At 37.4% G+C, this 17,787-nt stretch overlaps 1 protein-coding gene across 9 annotated transcripts in view; it reads right to left on the bottom strand.

The window, feature by feature from the left end:
* Positions 1–17,787, bottom strand: part of NRXN1 (neurexin 1) — a gene marked incomplete at its 5' end in the record, with an annotated part of 479,408 nt that overhangs the window by 207,016 nt on the left and 254,605 nt on the right. For all 9 annotated transcript variants that reach the window (XM_083857909.1, XM_083857912.1, XM_083857914.1 and 6 more), the window contains one exon: positions 3,793–3,974. In XM_083857909.1, coding sequence (XP_083714035.1) covers positions 3,793–3,974 — 182 coding nt within the window. The remainder of the gene's footprint in view (positions 1–3,792; positions 3,975–17,787) is intronic.

Genomic DNA, 17,787 nt, shown 5'->3' with positions numbered 1-17,787 from the left:
AGCTATCACCATAAAAACAGCTGCTTTGTGCTCCGCAAATACTTTGATTTTCAAACAAACGACACAGACAAAGACACAGAAGCTGCTGATTCTTTCCATCAGGCATAAAAAATGTAACATTTTGTTATAAAGTCTTTCATTTTAACAATGCAAGATGAAAACATGGTATAATTTACATATTTTTTATAACGGCTGAAATCTGTTAATGGAAGTATGTCCTTCTTCTCAAACAAAGAAAATAGTCCATGTGCAACACAGGAGAATTGCAGTTTCCTATGTTACCAGCTTTGACAGAAAGAGCAATTTAACAGGACTTCTCAGCCCTTTGAGGTGATATCTTTGTCTAGCTGCACTTTGTTTCTCACCATAGAAAAGCTAAAATTTTGAGATAGCAACACCTCATTGCCTGTGGAAGACAGTGACATTCATATATTTGTACACTTTGCCTTCTAATGACGTGGGATAACAGGGTGGGAAGAGAAGAACAGTGGAGGTAGGAACAGGATTCACTGACAGAATTACCTAAGGGCACTAGAAGTCAGACAAAAAGTTAAGGACAGGAGTGCACACATTGATTAATTGAATCCTGCATGAAAAACTGCTGCTTTTTTCCATGTGGCACGAAGATGGATACAGACTATGTCATGAAAAAAAAAGAAAAAAAAAGGAAGCTTGCAGTAATTATCAGAGCTATTTGTCCTTCATTTCCCCATCAAGAGGAGAGGCAGTGGTAGTAGATTTTAGGCACCATATCTATTTCCTCTTGAACTACATCTCCCAGCAGAGACAGCACGAGAGACTACTTCCATATGAGATGTAAAGTGATTGAAATGAAAGCTAATTTCTTCAGCTCTAGATGACTAAAACATTTTAAATCCCTTTCCTGAATTATGTGTTTCATACGTATCATGCACATAAACTGTCCTTTATATCTATTCTGCTACAGGGCAGGTGGAGTTCTATAATAATCTATCTTGGATTTAAAATATTTGCACTGGAACTGTTAAGCATCTGGTGGCAATGCAGACTACGCATTTTTAAAAATGTTTCTCATAACAATGGTTATTTGGAGAGGTTAAATGATTACTTGAACTAAATATGTTCCTAACCTAACACCAAAGCTGTGATTCAGATGATCAAGCAGCAATTTTTAAAATCAGAATTTGTTATAAGCTTGATTTCATTATTAGGTTTACATTGTCTTTAAGTAAACAGAATAATAAAGAGGGCAAGCACACACTGAAGTACCATTATCTAACTTGTAATTTCCTCTTCCATTTCTAGAATGAAGAAGGTTAAGAGCAAACTACCTCAAAGCTCTCAAGCATCCTCCCCAACATGCTAGTGAGGGCTACAATCTCAATTTTTTTAAAGCAATAGTTCCAGGGCAACTCTTTTTGCCACCACAAGCAGGTGATTTATCCATGCACAGTGCATCTCAAGGTACACAGGCACTTTTTGCTCATGCACACATTCATGGCACAAACAGGTGAGTGGGTACATGCAAAAGAACATGCAGAATTAAACACTTCCCTCCTTCTAGTTTTATCTCCTTCCATTATCCATAGCATCTTTCTGGTTGTTTAGTAGATAAGGCATTCCTAGTGGCATCTCAGCATTGGTGAAAAATAAATGACAAACCCCTCTCACAGTTTTTATTACAGCTGGTTTAACTCAGTAGCTGCCAGTGTTTGATCCAATTATTTATTTTTCAAATATAACACATATGTAGACCTCTTTGTTTCTATATTCTCCTCATTTTTTGTCACTGTGATATGACACAATATCTTTCTGAACTAAAATGGATGCCAGGTAAAATTCTCAGAAGTATCTGTCACTCAACTGACTTTAATGAGATATATGGTCTTTGGTGTCACAAGTGCTTTTGAAAATACTGCCTTTCAACTTCCCTTTGAATACTATCCTTATTTGAATTAGATTCCAGGAAATTATATCCCAGTAGTTTTCCAAGCTTTATCTATCACTGACAACCCTTATAGAAATCCTTGCCAAATGTCTTAGGATTTCAGGTCCCTCAGTGTCTCCACTCTAGGGACAGACCCCACTGAAGCTGCTCTCAGAAGGTCAAACCTCATTCCAGTGAAATTTCACACAGTTGCCATTTTGCTCTGAAGCAGAGCAGGCTTCAGGGAGATTCCCAAAGTCCCTTGCAAAGGCAGCAGGGGGAGGCAATATCACCTCACAAAGCACGATGATAAAAGGCTTTGCTCCCTCACAGAAATTTCAAAGAGCCACTAAAGTATAATTTATCATTTTCCCCATCCTTATTAAGCTGATAGTATTTCTGACCATAGAAAACTATCAATTATTCTTTTATTTACCATCTTTTGCTACAGCATGGGTAAAAGAAAGTTATTTGAGAAAGAAAAAACAAAGGGGATGGAAAACCAGAAACATTTATGAGCAAGTAATAATTTTTGATCTCAAATTCATCATTAATGAATATAATGTTTGCTTTAAAATAGAAATATCATGGCTAGATGGAAGAGCAAACAAATATTATAGTTTTTCTGGACCTCAGGTGCAGCAAAATTGCAAGGAAAACATTCCTTTGTATGCTAATGAACAAGAAAAAACTGTAAGAAGAAAGTAACTCTGTTGACCACAGAGGGTGGGTTTGCTCTGAGATTGCAAATAAAGAGGTAAATTATAACAAGGCACCTGGTGTTTGCAAAGCAAATATTTAAATTCTATCTAGCAATATGATACTTGCCTTGAAATATGCAGGCTCTCTCTCACTTTTTCTGGCACCTGGGAGAAGTTGCTTGGTTCACATTTTAAAACTAAGATTACACAACACCAGCCAACTATTTTGTCCATGCGATTCAACGTAAGATAGGGGTATAGGACTACCTCTGAATTTTATTTAAGGTTTTCTTTCCTTTTTTATTTACTCAAGCCAGTAAATAAATTTAAAAAACCACCTTTGTGCACAATGTAAGAGAGCCTTTGCAGAAAAAAAGGAGCTTGGGAAAATTGAATACCATAATCCCATCTAATTTTTAAAATGATCACTGCTGAATGTTTTCTGAGGGTAAAAGTGTAATTGGTTATAGATCAATAAGTAATTTCATTCAAAAGGAACTCAACTGTTCCTGAAAGTAGAGCCATTCTCAAATAAAAATCAAACTAACACATTAACAAAGTTCAGACTAATCTAAACAACAAAATTTTATACTGCTCTAGTTGTGTTTTTCTCAATTGATCATTTATTTATGACGCCATAAAACTCCATATGCTTTCAATTTTGATTGCTAGTTCCTTGCTTTAAGGCAGCTGAAATTACTTTTTAAGACTTCCTAGCCTGACAGTCTTTCTTTCTGCTTAAGATTTACCATCACAAAAGAATGGTGAAATCAGAAGACAAATTCTAATATTAACAATAAGCACAGTCAGCTGTGATACACTGCAATTCCACCATTAGATTCCAGATTAAATCCCCCAGGATAAACATACCTTCCTCTGACACTGCTAAATTCTTTTCCATGTAATTACACTGCAATAAACTGCTCTATCTGTACAGGTATCCCAATATGATTTTTAATTGAAAAGCCATGAAAAGTAGCACTGCAGCCAATGAAAGGCACTTTGAGTATGTCTGAGACCCTGTACAATACCATATGCAATAAACCAGTATCATTTAGTTCACTATTGACCCCAAAAGGTTCATTAACAGCTATAATTGCAGTCAGACAAAATAAATTTAAACCCCACAAACATAAGAACAACCGAGAAAAGAAGAAATCTCACACCATTGGTGCTGATACTTACGATATGCAGCTCTAAATAATCTCCAAGGCCAGTAGAACTGTCCACTCGCACCAGCACAGCCTCTTTTTGCACAGTGCTAAACCCTATTGCCAGTCTGTCCGCGCGAGTGCTCGGCCGGTCGTTGGGAGGCCACGTGTACGTGATTTGTCCACCACCTTTGCTAAAGATATACGTTGTCCCCGCTGTTTAAAAAAAAAAAAAAAAAAAAGAAATAAACATAATCAGCCCACTTGCATTGGGGCAAAACCACGCGGAAATCACATGCCCTACAAAAATCAGGTTCTCACATAGTAAATGGCTGTATTTCAATGTGAAGAGGTCTTTATCTCTAAAAATTATGCAGCGAGCGAAATATTAGTGGGTTTTATATTGTGCAATCAGCGCTGAATATAACTTAATTGCAAAGGAAACTACTTGAAGTACCGGAACTCTGATTCAGAAATGCATATCTGTTTGGAAGAGCTCTGAAGCTTATGCTTGATGAACATATTTCTGTGATGTGTAGAACAGGGATGAGTTAAACCAAATGCTTTCCTCAACTGGACCTATGTGACAAATCAAGTAGGTCCAGTTGCCTCATGGCTGACAAAAAAATGCAGCTACTTATTTACACAATGAAAATGATACATGATGGTGGCCAGCAGAGCAAGATGTTAACAAATACATTCAGATAAGACTTTTACAGATCTGAGGTTTATCATCTTGTGACAGATGGGGATAACAAGTGGAAATGTACTTGTCACGTCAGGACAAAGAGATTAGTCTACCATCTGAGTAAGCAATGGCTTATTTGCATAATGCTCAATGTACATCTTTTAAAAGTGGAAATCTTTACACATTATATCCAGGGTGCACTTACAGAATCTATAATCTGTTTGAAACAAGTGCTGTAATCCAAAACCACTTAGCACTTAGGTGCTTAACTTCATCACCGGCATATTTCCTCAGAACTAAAATAGCAGCATATCCGGACATTTCCATTTAAAACCTGTATCTGAACTACAGCAACAGCACAGAGCAGGAAAATTGTGCAGGCATTTGATCTTTCATTGGAAAAGTCACTACAAGCTGTCTACTTGTTTTCCATGAGGATAGGTCAAATCTTAGGGAGATTGGTTAATATACTGTAATTACAGAAGTCTAGTTTTACTATCTGTCCTAAACTGTCTCAAAGTGTGGCTACTCTCAATTTTATTGCATTTTATCTGTTTTATTAAATAGCTAATGATAGGACAAGTGGGAATATTTTTAAACTAAAACAGAAAAGATTTAGATTAGATACCAAGAAAAAATTCTTTATTCAGAAGGTAATGAGGCACTGGAACAAGTTGTCAAGAGAAGTTGTGGAGATCCCATCCCTGGAAGGCCAGGCTGGGTGGGGCCTTGAGCAACCTGAACTAGTGATAATATCCTTGCCTATGGCAGGGGGTAGGAACTAGATAATCTAGTAATCAGGTTCTCACATAGTAAATGGCTGTATTTAGTAATGTATTTAGTAATCTAGTAATGTCCCTTCCAAGCCAAACCATTCCATGATTCTATGAAAACTAATCCAGTTTATGTCATCCAATGCTCTCACTCCGTACTTTCCAAGTCCATGTTAGGAGACAGTGCAAGTAAGCATAATTGTCATTTTCTTATTTTCTTTCAAGGTCAACCAAAAACGCTGTTAGCGCATAATGGGATCTAAAATCCCTCGAACATGTAGACTTTTAAAGTCAAAGCCAAGAAGAACCATACAGTTACACAACTTGTTCAACTCCCAGATGTCCCAAAAGCTTACTCTACTGCTGAGCAAGACTGCTTTGTGTTATTTGTAATGTAAAAAGGACACTTGGTCTTTTTGAAAAGATCCCATTTATTTATTTCTAACATAATTTTTTCTTTATGGAATTACATGCCTATTAATTAGGGCTTTTTTCCAACGCCATCAATCTGTAATAATGTATGCACAGTGCATACCATTAATATAACTGTAAATCTCATTTTATATTAATACACTTGTGGGATAGTTCCACTGTGCTTCGAATGGATCTGCTGGTTTTACTCGTGATGCCAAAATATCAACCAGCATGTGTTTCAGGAGAGTTTGTTAACTTCTTCAGCAAAGACAATAGCAGGTCTGCTATTTAAGATTTCACTTACACTTTAAGTGAAATCAGATTTTATCTTTATTATAGAGAGTTTTGCAAGAGTACTGTAGATTGGTGCTGTGCTAGGGATTGGTAATGGACATGGGCAAAAGATGTCTGGTTTAGGTATGTGTGTAACAAAACCCTCCTCCTCCTGCTCTCCCACCCTTGCTTTCCTCCTAGGCAGTGGTCTGAAATGTACAATAATCTGCTGTGTGTCATTAATCTCCAGTTACAATACGTCCCGAAACAAAGACACATTAGACAGGTAATGTCACTGCTGATGGCCCCCAAGTTCTCCTCTTTTCTGCTACTGTTGACTTCAAATCTCCAACTGATGAGTTGGGATCTTCAAGGAGTTTATGTCACTGTGGTGTCTGGAGTGAAAGGATTTGTTCTGTGTTGATGAAAAACTGAGGGCTTGATCCAAAGCTCATTAAAATCAGTGACAGCCCTTCTGTTGACTTCATAAAACATTGTGTCAGGTCATGAATGAGGTTCTTATAAGCAACAAAAATGAGAAGGGTAAGAAAAAACAACTCTTTACACCTCAATGTCACAGATGGAGCTGTTAGAATCGTCCCTAAGATTTAAGTGGCAGTGCATAATTCTCCTTTTCTTGGTTGTAACAGATGTGTTTATCCAATATAGAAGACAAAGAAAAAGCCTGCCAAGCATGGTGGAGTCATACCCAATACAATAACCCAGAAGCAAGTCTTCAGATCTAAACAATGAGAGGCTCTGCTGTTCTTATTCAGACTGAATCTTTGCTGCATTTTTTTGTTAAATACTGCCCTTCGAATCAACCAGGGAAGAGCCATTCATTCCGTGCTGCTGCCGCATTGAAGGCAAGGTCAATGTCAGTGGAGCTGGATAAATCTAACTGTAAATCTTAAACTACATAGAACAAACATCAAAGTTAAAAAAAGTATCGCTTATCCACGAGAACATGTGGCTTATGGGTTTTTATGAGAAAGCTTCCCCTCCTTTATAACTGCCCATTTTGTAGCTCTTCGAAGTAACTGCGTGTCTGGTAAAAGACTAATTAATCCATGCTGATGAATACAGATCTGCCTCCGTCTGAGCTGTACGGGGAGTCACGTTCCTCAAATTTCCTGTATTAATTATGAAAAAATGGGTCGGAAGCCATTTGGGAATAGATCCTCTTGTGTTTATATTTCAAGAAAGACAAATATAATAATGTAAAATTTATTACTCTGGGATTGATCTCAGCCTATAGCCCGACCTCCCATTAACTATTAAAAGCTAGAAACTGAGCAGTTGTTGGAAACAACCCTCCTTACTATCAGTTTAGGATATGGTAAGAAACAACAGAGGAAGCCTAATTCACTTGCTTCATAAAGGCTTTTATGCTCTCTGACAAACCTCTTAATGTTTCTGCCGCTCTTTCAGGACACTGTCACGAAACCCCAGCCATCTCCCTTAGCTTGTGGCACTGTGTTGTTTGGGGTTTATCATCTCCAGAGAATTGAAAGCAGGGGGATTGTAATGTCAAGAATAGCAATGCCATCAGCACAGTACTTGTAAGCAGGCAACCCTGTAACATGCCAGTTATCTCTCTCAGCCACAGAATTTACTGCATAATTCTTTATGCTTCCATGCATCCACACAATGCTTAGGAAAAATGTCCGCACAGCCCTTTGAAATTCTTACCCATGAAAGCATGGTTCCCATTGTAACAAAATGCCAGTGGTCAAGATACAGTAATGTTTTTTAATGGCCTGGGTCTCTGAAGTCCTACTTGTTTGCAAAATTCATCTTTATGAAACAGTGCATTCATTTCATCACAGTCTGGCAGCAACTCAAGGACATCTGCTTACCTCTACAGTATTAAGCAGATAAATATTTCGTTTATAACCCATTTGCTGTATTTATTATTGTTTATGACTGCAAAGCTTTTCAATATTTATTGCTCTGAAGTCACATTTGATGTAGCTTAATAGTTTGCTCAAATCGACAGCTTTCTGCCTTCCTCATGTTCATTCTAATTTTGATTTTAAGGTATATTTCACTGAAGGGTAATGTACATAATTCCATTTATCCCATATAATGTGACTAGGATAATGTATATTTTCAACATTCACATCAGGTTTCAGGTTTTGATGAAGTGAATGCAATGGTTTGATTGAGCTCTGGACCCTCACAAACTATGATTCCAGCACACTGTGACTGAAAAACTGAAGACTGAAGCCTGTAGAGTTCAATAACAAAACCTATTAGCTGCACTTTCATTAATAGAAAAGCAATTTTTAACTATTATTAAAAATATGAAGGGTAAGGACTGCAAGTAACAAGAAATTACCCAATAATGTAATTTTCGTTTTTTTTAATCTTATCAGTACTTCATTCTGGGCTACAATGTGAACCCTCTTATTCCCATCTGTAAGTAATTACTTGCATTGATAAACCTGCTGAAGCCAGTGAGACTATTTTTGCAGGCTATTAATTACCAAGAATGAAGAATTTACAATATAAAAACATATATATATACACACACACACACAAAACTGTCCAAACATCTATATGAAGGCATTTAATTATATTTGCTATGTTCAGAGGAGCATATAAATATCCATTAATACTCATTTTTACATATTCCTCTATCTATTTTCAGTCTGCACAGGCTGAAATTCAGAAAAATAAACAAAATCTCCATATATAATTGTACATATTCTGTATATAATTGTACATATTTTCTAAGGTAAGTAAAGGAAGGAATGCTTCAAGCCAGAAACATGATGTGCTGGGGTAGAGAGGGAGAGGAGGGTGTTCCAAAATAATCCACTTGGTGAATTAAAATACAACCCTTCGGCATTGCTTCTTTCTAGACTGTGATATGTTATTAATTATTTACACAGAAAAGAGAAGATATGCCACAGGGTTGAGGTGAGGAGGGTATGGCCATTAGGGTTAACCATGGGAAGGAGATGGAAAGAGCTGCTGGAAGAAGTATTTCAAATTAAAGACCAGCTTCAACTGAATGTTTCCTGAAGGCATTCTGATATACTCTCTCCCACAAATCTGGGCAGGAGCCTGAATATGGATTGTAAGTGCTCTCCTGCAAGAGCAACATCAGGCTATTTAATAACAGAAGAGATGCATTGCATGGGAAAAGAGAAAATGTTCAAAGGGAATATTCCCTGTAGCTCTCCAAAGAGCTCGAGTCACACAGATAGGAATGGATGTCTTATTTTCTGGCCACAAATCTCTTAGATTTGTGGATAATAGGGACTAGGAGAATATTTATGGTGTTTCTTTGAACAAGCTTGGGAAACCTTGAGAGAGGTTCAAAGTTTCCATGGAAAGTGGTTGCTACTCCAAACCATTTCTAGTTAGGTCCTTGTACCCATCTGACTGCATGCCCGGACTAGGACTGTTACAAACAGTCTTAACATTTGCCACCTGTAAGGTCACAAACTGCACAGCACAACTCCTTAGTAATCCCATTATTTCTTTCATTGATCTTCTCTTCTTCCAGATTAACTGTAAGAAAACTCACTAAACAAAACAGCATTGCTGGGTTTTGTTATTAATATTGTCATTAATGATATAATCTCTCTTCAGGTAAAGATGCTGAGGAAAATAAAGCAGATAGAAAATGTCTATCAGCCTCCCATCAGTCATTTATGACTGTGCTACAGCTGAGCTCCAAAATTCAGTGTTTCTGTAAGAGAGGCTGAAGCCACATCATTCCAACACCTCAACCAACTCAGTCAGCTGGAGCAATAATTTTAAATGACCCAACAAAGCAGTATCTACTACTACTACTGCTACTAATTCAAGCACAACTTTACATTGCATTATAGAACCGCTCTTCCCAAAGCACTGAAGTGACCCTGATTTGCTTAATCAGAGCCTACAGGACTTTCCATCACCCTGCATCCAACTTTTCAGAGAGATCTATAAACCAGTGCTGTGTGTGGTTTATTATACTCAGCTATGCCTAAAAGCTGTCTTCAGGTAAAGGTCTAAGTGGTAATGGAACTAGCACAATCCCAAGTCACCCTGAGCATCCTTGCCCTTTCCAACAGCATTTGTTGAGGATTCAGAGTACTTACACAGAAGCAAAGGGTTTTCTTTTCCTTAGACCACAGAAAAAACCCTAAGAAAACCTCTCCTATCTCTACTTCGTCTTTCTTCCAGTCTATAGCATTGGTGTTTGGACAGTTGTTTATGTTTCACCTTCCATGCAATAATAAAGTGGGTGAAAAAAATACTCCACTCCTGTACCAAAAATTTTTGCTATTTGAATTCCTCAGTCGCTATCAAGCTCTGTTGATAAATAGGATCAACTAAAGTAACAAACTAAAATTTGTGAGTAACAATGGCTTGACAAACATGTATATCTATAAAGAACAACCCTGACACAGCTTAGCATCAGTATTCCAAGTCAGCACCATTCTTAGTATCATAAGTGACATAGTTATAATAAAAGTTTCAAAGAATTAAAGGAATTTTCCAACTAGAGTGATTTTAATATTTTAAATCAAGTAACATCTTACACCTCAAGTGACCCCATTGATTTAGATTAGATCACTTATCTGGAGTAAAGTGCTACTCAGTTTGAGTAGGGACATTGAACTAAGAGCCTCCAATTGTGTTTTAAATGAATATAATTTTGAGAAGGACCTTAGCTAAGCAAGAAGTAGCTGAAAGGACTCCTAGGAGAATAGAAATTAAGAGTTCAATCTGTTGATGAACCAATCTATTCATCTGACTTATTACCAAAACATGAGTTGATTAACTGAATGCCAATGGACTTGATAGTATTATGGCACTGATTCTGTAAAATTATTTTTATTAGCTTTGAAACACCTACAGGAAAAAAGTTCTGTGGTTTGTTGAGCTCATAAATACATTAACTTACACAAAAAAAATTCACTATTTATTTTATTTTATACAGTCTAACATAAATCTGACACAGAGTGATAAAGGAAAACTATTGTTCTCCAGATTCTCTCAGTTAAAAAATTTTATAGGCTACCTATTACCTATCACTTTTCCAGTATGAATGCTGTTTAAAATTAATTTGAAACATTTCTGTATGAAATGTAAGGTAAGTAATTCCCCATTAGGGCCTCGGACCTTTATGCAATGTAGACAGATAGAAAATGATATATTTTGAAAATTAAAGCATGTTTTAAATGTCATATTGCACTCAACATGAAACATTTTAATCTATTATAACTCTATTAAAGGTAACAAGGATTACAACACATCTGATCCTTAAAGCTTGCCAAAAAGTCAGATGGAAATTAAAAGCCAAGCATCTATAAATAAGGGAAGGTTTTATTCCTCATCCAACGCTGTCAATATACAAGTAAAGATAAATTTTTTGAACGTTGTCGACAAAAATGGAAATTGTGCGGTTGAAAAACACATATGAGAAGACAGTGAATTGAAACAGATAAAATGTAAAGGCACTATTATGGAAACTTCCCTGTCTGACCACTCAGGAGCCAATCTGGAGTTACCCTCACACCACCTGAGCTGGCACCAAAGACCCTTCCCAGCTACACCCCCCCACTCACACAAGCACACCAAGTCTCCTTACCAGCTCCACACTGGGCTACCCACAGCAGAATTCCAGACCTCTAGAGCCTTAAAATAGTTTAGTCATAGTGCAGTAGCTAAACAACAGAATAACAAGATAAAATAATAACTCAAGCTAGTGCCTTCAAGGAGGGATCCTGAGCTTTTATAACCTCAGCAATCCAAGTGCTCTATGTGGCTGGCTTCTGCTGTCCCTGAGTGTCTGGTCCCCTGGCTGGACCACAGGTCCCTGAGCCCATTTGGGCTCAGAGTCTGGTTCCTGGCACTCATAGCCCAGCCTGCAGCTACACACTGAGCTACCTGCACTAAATGGACTCCTCAACACCACTGTCAGATTGAAATCAGTATAGCCAAGTACTCTCAAAGACAATAGGACTGTTCCAGTCTCCACACTCCCGACATCACGAATTATCAAGGCCTAAATTTCAATTTAACCACAGCTGCAATCAGTTCCATTAAAATAAATTAACTGCACATGCACTGATTTGCTTCTTATGGCTTATTAGTTGTTCCAAATCCAAAGGGAACAGAGTGAAGGGGCTGGTTAGTTGAAGGGATTTGTAACAGGATGTAGGAACTAGGACATTAGCTCAAATACTATGCAGGTTGATAGACACCAAATGTTGTCACCATCTGTTGGTGCCCTATGTGAAATCATTCAGTGGTTCTAGTCCAGGGACTTTACAAACTAACAGATACCTGGCAAAAGTTAAAACTTTCCTAAGCCAAGTAACGAGCTGTAAGAGTTCCCAAGCTTGCTGACTCAGCTGGGAAGCCAGTAAGTTGAAGACAGAAACTAGGATCTGAGCATCTCTCACAAAAGCAGCTCTGCATAGATGTGCACATACGCCAAAAACCAGTAAGAGAAAACAAAAAAATTAAATTTTCTCTGTATAGGTCCATCAAAAGGCAAAGTTCTTTTTAGAGAAATGATAATTGCTTGTAAGTCATTATTTCATGCAAAACGTTAGTGCCTGAAGTTATGTTTTTATTCAAGCACCCATGGCAGTATCCTGATTCTCAGAAGTGTTGCTGCATTTCTGGTAACCTTTAAAAATAACCCTCCTGTTCTTTAAATGGGGATGGATCAAAACATTTGAAATAGTTGGCCTTAAGTCATTTAATAGTGTTAGAATGGACATGAGCTTGGCTGCAAGCTCCTAGCATGCTTCTAGGCTAAAGTCTTTATTTCTTATTGGCTTTCTTACTAATACAATATTCCAGCTATCCAGTCTTGCATTAACTTAGTTATTTTTAAGTGACGTTTATATTATGTTCCTTGCTAAATTGTGCATCTCATAATTTAATCTTGAAAAATCCTTAGTGAGCTTTCCAAAGTAGCCAAAACTTCTCTTGGAAGAAGGGTGAAAACGAAAGCACTGCTAAACTGCAAGCCTGCTAAAGTCACTGAAAAATGATCCACGCCCAAGGATGTCAGATGCTGGACTAAGATAAGATGTTGTTGTTGCTTGCAGCAGAAAGATGGTACTGACAACAACACAAATTACAGGGTTTGCTGAGAGGGAGCCTCTGCTGAGAACAGATAATTGTATTATGGGCAATGTGCAATGAAGTTCAATTTTGCCTGTTTGCAAAGGTAGTGAAGAGTAGTAAGAAGTTCCATGGCATACATGTTCTCCTACTCAACTACTAATATTTAGCAGACAAAAATATTCTTCTGGAAGGATTGCTGAATGTTTTTGAGTAGACAGACATGGACTATAGCTGAAGAAAAATAGAAAGACCACAGTTTCTTAGGGATGTTACATCCTGAAATGCAGAAATAGCAACCATTCTTCTTGTAACAAAAATAAAATCAAATGAAATGCAAGAGAGGAAATCTTTGGAAAAACACCAATCCTCCCTGAAGCACATGAGTCCACCCCTGAAGCAGCTGTTCAGAAGCATCTCAGAAGGAGACCTGGCATGGGGAGGGACTGATGAGCAAGTTGCATAATGACTGAAGTCCTGTGGCATTGTACCATCTCCCTAATTCCAAGCATGAACAAAACTTCAGGATATTTCATTTGATATATGAACCAAGTTTTAAAGCCAAAGCTAGTCTTCAGCATTACATGCACTCAAACCTCCAAAAAGTATCAGGTAAAAGAGGAACGTGATCTATAAGTGCCTGTTTGGTTGTCCCAAAGAAGCCTGAAAATAAGAACCAGCAAGCAGCTAAAAATTATACTTTATTTGGAGATTTTCTGCAGCCATTATCCCAAGGATTGACTTTGGAACATCAGTGTTTACTTACATTATCAACTCTGTGCATGAAACAAACAGTGTTCAGTAGGGGTACACAGACACAGCTGTAGTTGTACTTGAATCTTTTAAGGTTATTAGACCATTATAATAAGAGCCAACAGAGGCCAGCCAGGTTGGGCCAATTCACTTCCTTCCCATTTCTTTCTGTTCTACTACATAATGGATTTTCAATTGCGGCCTGGCACAGAAACACTACACGCTTTGTCATTATGATAATTGCTGTCATTCTTCTTTGCAAAGTCCTTATGGTGTTGTTTGTAAGCAACAATTCTCCACCAGATTCAGAGGATAAAGAGCTGCAGTGAAAAATATGCATCTTAAGGCTTTTCACTGGGTTACATAGTTAAATAATCAGAGAGCCAGAGAGTGTGGTTTAACCACTGGATTCCACAACAGTGTTTGGAGAGAGCTTGACAAAAGAGTTTTGGGCTCCGAATTGTTCAATCATCTCACCAGGGACTACTTCGTGTTGGCTCTGACAATCCATACACCAGTGCTATCAGCTGTAAATTAATTCATTTGTGTATGCAAGAAAGGTGAGCAGTTAATCACCCTCTGAAGACTAACCCAGCTAATTAGTGCAGTGATTTTGTGTAGGCCACTCACCTCCAAGGGCCTGGCTGAAGGAAATTACAATTGCTTTTAATATCCTGAAGTGAAGATCAGTATTTAATAGTTTGAAAAGCCTCACTTTAATACAGTATTTTATAATAGCATATGCAAAGATGTCAAGAATCCTTCAAAACTTTAAGTGATACCAACACATGTGGAAAATAATTCTGTGAAGAAATGTGCTCAGGGATAATCCCTTTTTCAATAGGCATTCTTCTAAGTTTGCTCAAAAAAACCCAACTCAAAGGAAAACAGAACATTTCCCAAGAAAAGAAGGAAAAAACAACATTTCAAATACACTAAACACCAGTCCTGCAGAATGCACTGCAGCACATCAACTTGGAAGTTTTGAGGACTTCTGCACTACAGTATTTTCTTACAGCATTTCTGTAACATAAAACATATTTCTAGGTATGTTTCTATATCTCACACAAATATTAATTCCGTTGAAGACACACAAATATTAAGAGAGGAATTGAATGCTATTTGACTTGAAATTTGTTAAGTTAAATTTTAAAAGGCATAAGAAGGCTTTCTGCCTATTCATGTGATGAACATCAATCAGAAATTAAGAATCATTATTTAAATCCAGAAGGTTTTGTTCATATCCCTGTTTAGTTCTCAAAGGACACTACCTACTCACATGCTGGAGTCTCAGTAAGGAGGTTATTCAATGAGAGGCTGGCTTTGTGATGATATTGCCAGCATTTGTAATAACAATGCAACCTAAACACTGCAATTAAACAACAGAGTAGTATTTTTGGAATACTCTGCTGTTCTAAAATGCATTGTGAATATTAACATATTTCAGTAAATTAGTTTGCTCTCATTATCATAAGCAATTACTTACTGTTTAGATGCTGCTGGTATTAAATTGGCAAGCAATTTGCAAGAACTAATACATAGCATAAAAAAAACTTTTCAAATTTCTAACAGTATGAAAAGACAAGTGTTTCTAGTAACACGGTCCCTTACATACAGACGTCTGTCTCTCTGGAAATTCTGTGTATCCCTTCCTGTCAGTTATCTTTTTTCAGCAGCAAGTGGATAACTAACTACCTGAGGCTCTGTGACAAACTCTTTATGAACTTCATTTTGATTCTGTGGAGTAAGTCATAAATACCTCAGGCCACATGCCACAGTAACATCTCTTTCACGCTGGAAAACGAAAATGTTTTCATGCTCATTTTTGAAAATAATACTTTAGAAATGATATCAATGTGAAGTTCAGTTCTTTGCTCTCAAAGCTATTACTTTCCTGATACAACACTGTCACATGGTGAAGGTAAATCAACACCTTTGTCCTCAAGATACAGCCAGAAACAGAACAAGGCATGGAGAACCTGTCCTGCTTTTAGCAATAACGACAACATAAGCCTATTTCTCTTCAGTCCAAGAAAGCAGTAATCCCAAAGGAAATAACTTCTAAACTAAAACCACAAGTTAGGAAAGAACCAGGACTACTTTTCTGAAGGACACTTAGTGAATGGGACAGACATTCCCAGCTTGGTGTTCTCCTTAGCCACAGAAAATGCACAGATCACTTAGTGGAAGCTGAACATAACCCAAAGAGCTTTGTGGGGAATCTAAACAAAGAGAACAATTTACTTTGCTCCTTAGCTTGCATCTTGTCCCCAAGTTTCAAATGAGAAGCACTGGATGTCTTTTGGCTCCTACAACACCACTGCTCAGGTTGCTCCACATGCAGAGATTCTGTGGATAGGTTATCCTTTCCCCTGAGTCAGCCTGCACAGCCAAGGAGCAAAGATCCAGCAGCCAATGGTGCTATCAGCCCTCAAGGAGATCAAAGCTCTCCCTACAGATACAGGATGGGCAGGCTGATCCTTGTGCTCCTGGTGAGCTGAAAGACTTCAGTATGCCCAAGTGGGATTTCAGTCCCATGTTTCAGCTAGTCCTGATCTGGTAGGATTTAGCACCTATTGAAACCATGCCCTCAGCTGAGGGTATGAGACTGCACACTACTTGTATGGGCATTGTGCCTATCTGTTTATGCAAAATTTCCTTTAATGCAACTGTGAACCTTAATGGGGACCTTGGGAATCCAGCATAACATAAACAAACCACAGAAGTTTAACCAATTCCCAGAGTACATTTCTAAAAGTATAACTTGTGATCTCAGGTCTCAATCTTTCAAGCTACATTTCAGTCTGGAACCAATTACTATTGCCATCTTGCAAAATACACAAGACTGTAATAGAAACACTAATGCACCCTTAACTCCAGGAGCTCAATGGTCCCTGTCTGCTGTGCTCAACTTTGTACTCTGCTGTTATAGATTATTGGGTTGAAAATATCTTTACTAAAAATAGGCATAACTTTTCAAAATAATTTAGTCGCTTCTTAAATATATTTCAACTTATTCAAACCTGAAGCACTTTTAGCACCTTTCTTGTCACTACCTTTAAAAAATACATTTCTAAATTATTACCTTTTAAAATCAAATCTTCCAATTAACTTTGTGAAGTAAAACCACAGCCTTTTGCAGCTAAAAATGATGTGTGCCTTGGTCAGTGAAACAAAGTAATGAAGTTCTCATCCGATTAGCAAACCCAATGTTTTGTACTTATTGACTTTGAATATAAAAAAAAAATCAGCAACTGCTTGTAATGAGAGTAGGGCTTCAATCACTTCATATTTCCCTTTTCATCAATCCTCCATTCTCTTCTTCTTCTAATCCTAATCTGCAAGAGTTTTGACAAATTGTTTGGTTTCCAACAGTGTTGTAGCCATTGTGAGCAGCTCTCAGAGCCATGGGCCATGTCTCCAAACTATTCTCCCTCTTCTGCTTGGGGAAAAAAAAACCTTACAGCTGGTGTTCAATATCAGTGTCCTCAAGCTGCTAACTCCTTGTAGGCTAAACCAGAAGGAATGGAAGCACCAAATTGCATTTTGATAAATAAAAGATGATGCATAACAGCATACATGGAAAAACAATTTTTTTCACAAATCCCAAAAGAGCTATTTCTGCATTTTCTGGAGAAACCAGACTCATCTACATTCAGGATCTTGGTTGTACGTGACTTTAGACATAGGATTGTTAAACTAGAGCTATATTGAAAAATGCATGAATATTTCTTTAAACAGCAATTTCTATTCATTCCAATTAAACCTCCTTAATGTTTTCAAGCCCAAACATGGCTTTTCCATACATGTATTATACAGAATCTTAGCAGTGATAAAAAATGTCATGTTTCATGAATCAGGTTCCTCTCTAAAGCCTCATAACATAATAATATCTAATGGAAACTGAAAAACTAAGGGAATTTGAACTTTTACTAAGAGTATATTGCTAGAATTAGCAACTGAAATGAGATTTTGTATATGTTACCACAAAATACCCAAAAGCCACCTTAAAAATAAGGAGGGACTCCTAATTTGCAAATTCAAA

Source organism: Zosterops lateralis, assembly GCF_965231275.1.
Source record: "Zosterops lateralis genome assembly, chromosome: 3".
NCBI classification, from domain to species: Eukaryota; Metazoa; Chordata; class Aves; order Passeriformes; family Zosteropidae; genus Zosterops; species Zosterops lateralis.
The sequence above is the reverse complement of the archived record's forward strand: the minus strand, read 5'-3'. Positions and strand labels throughout refer to the sequence as shown.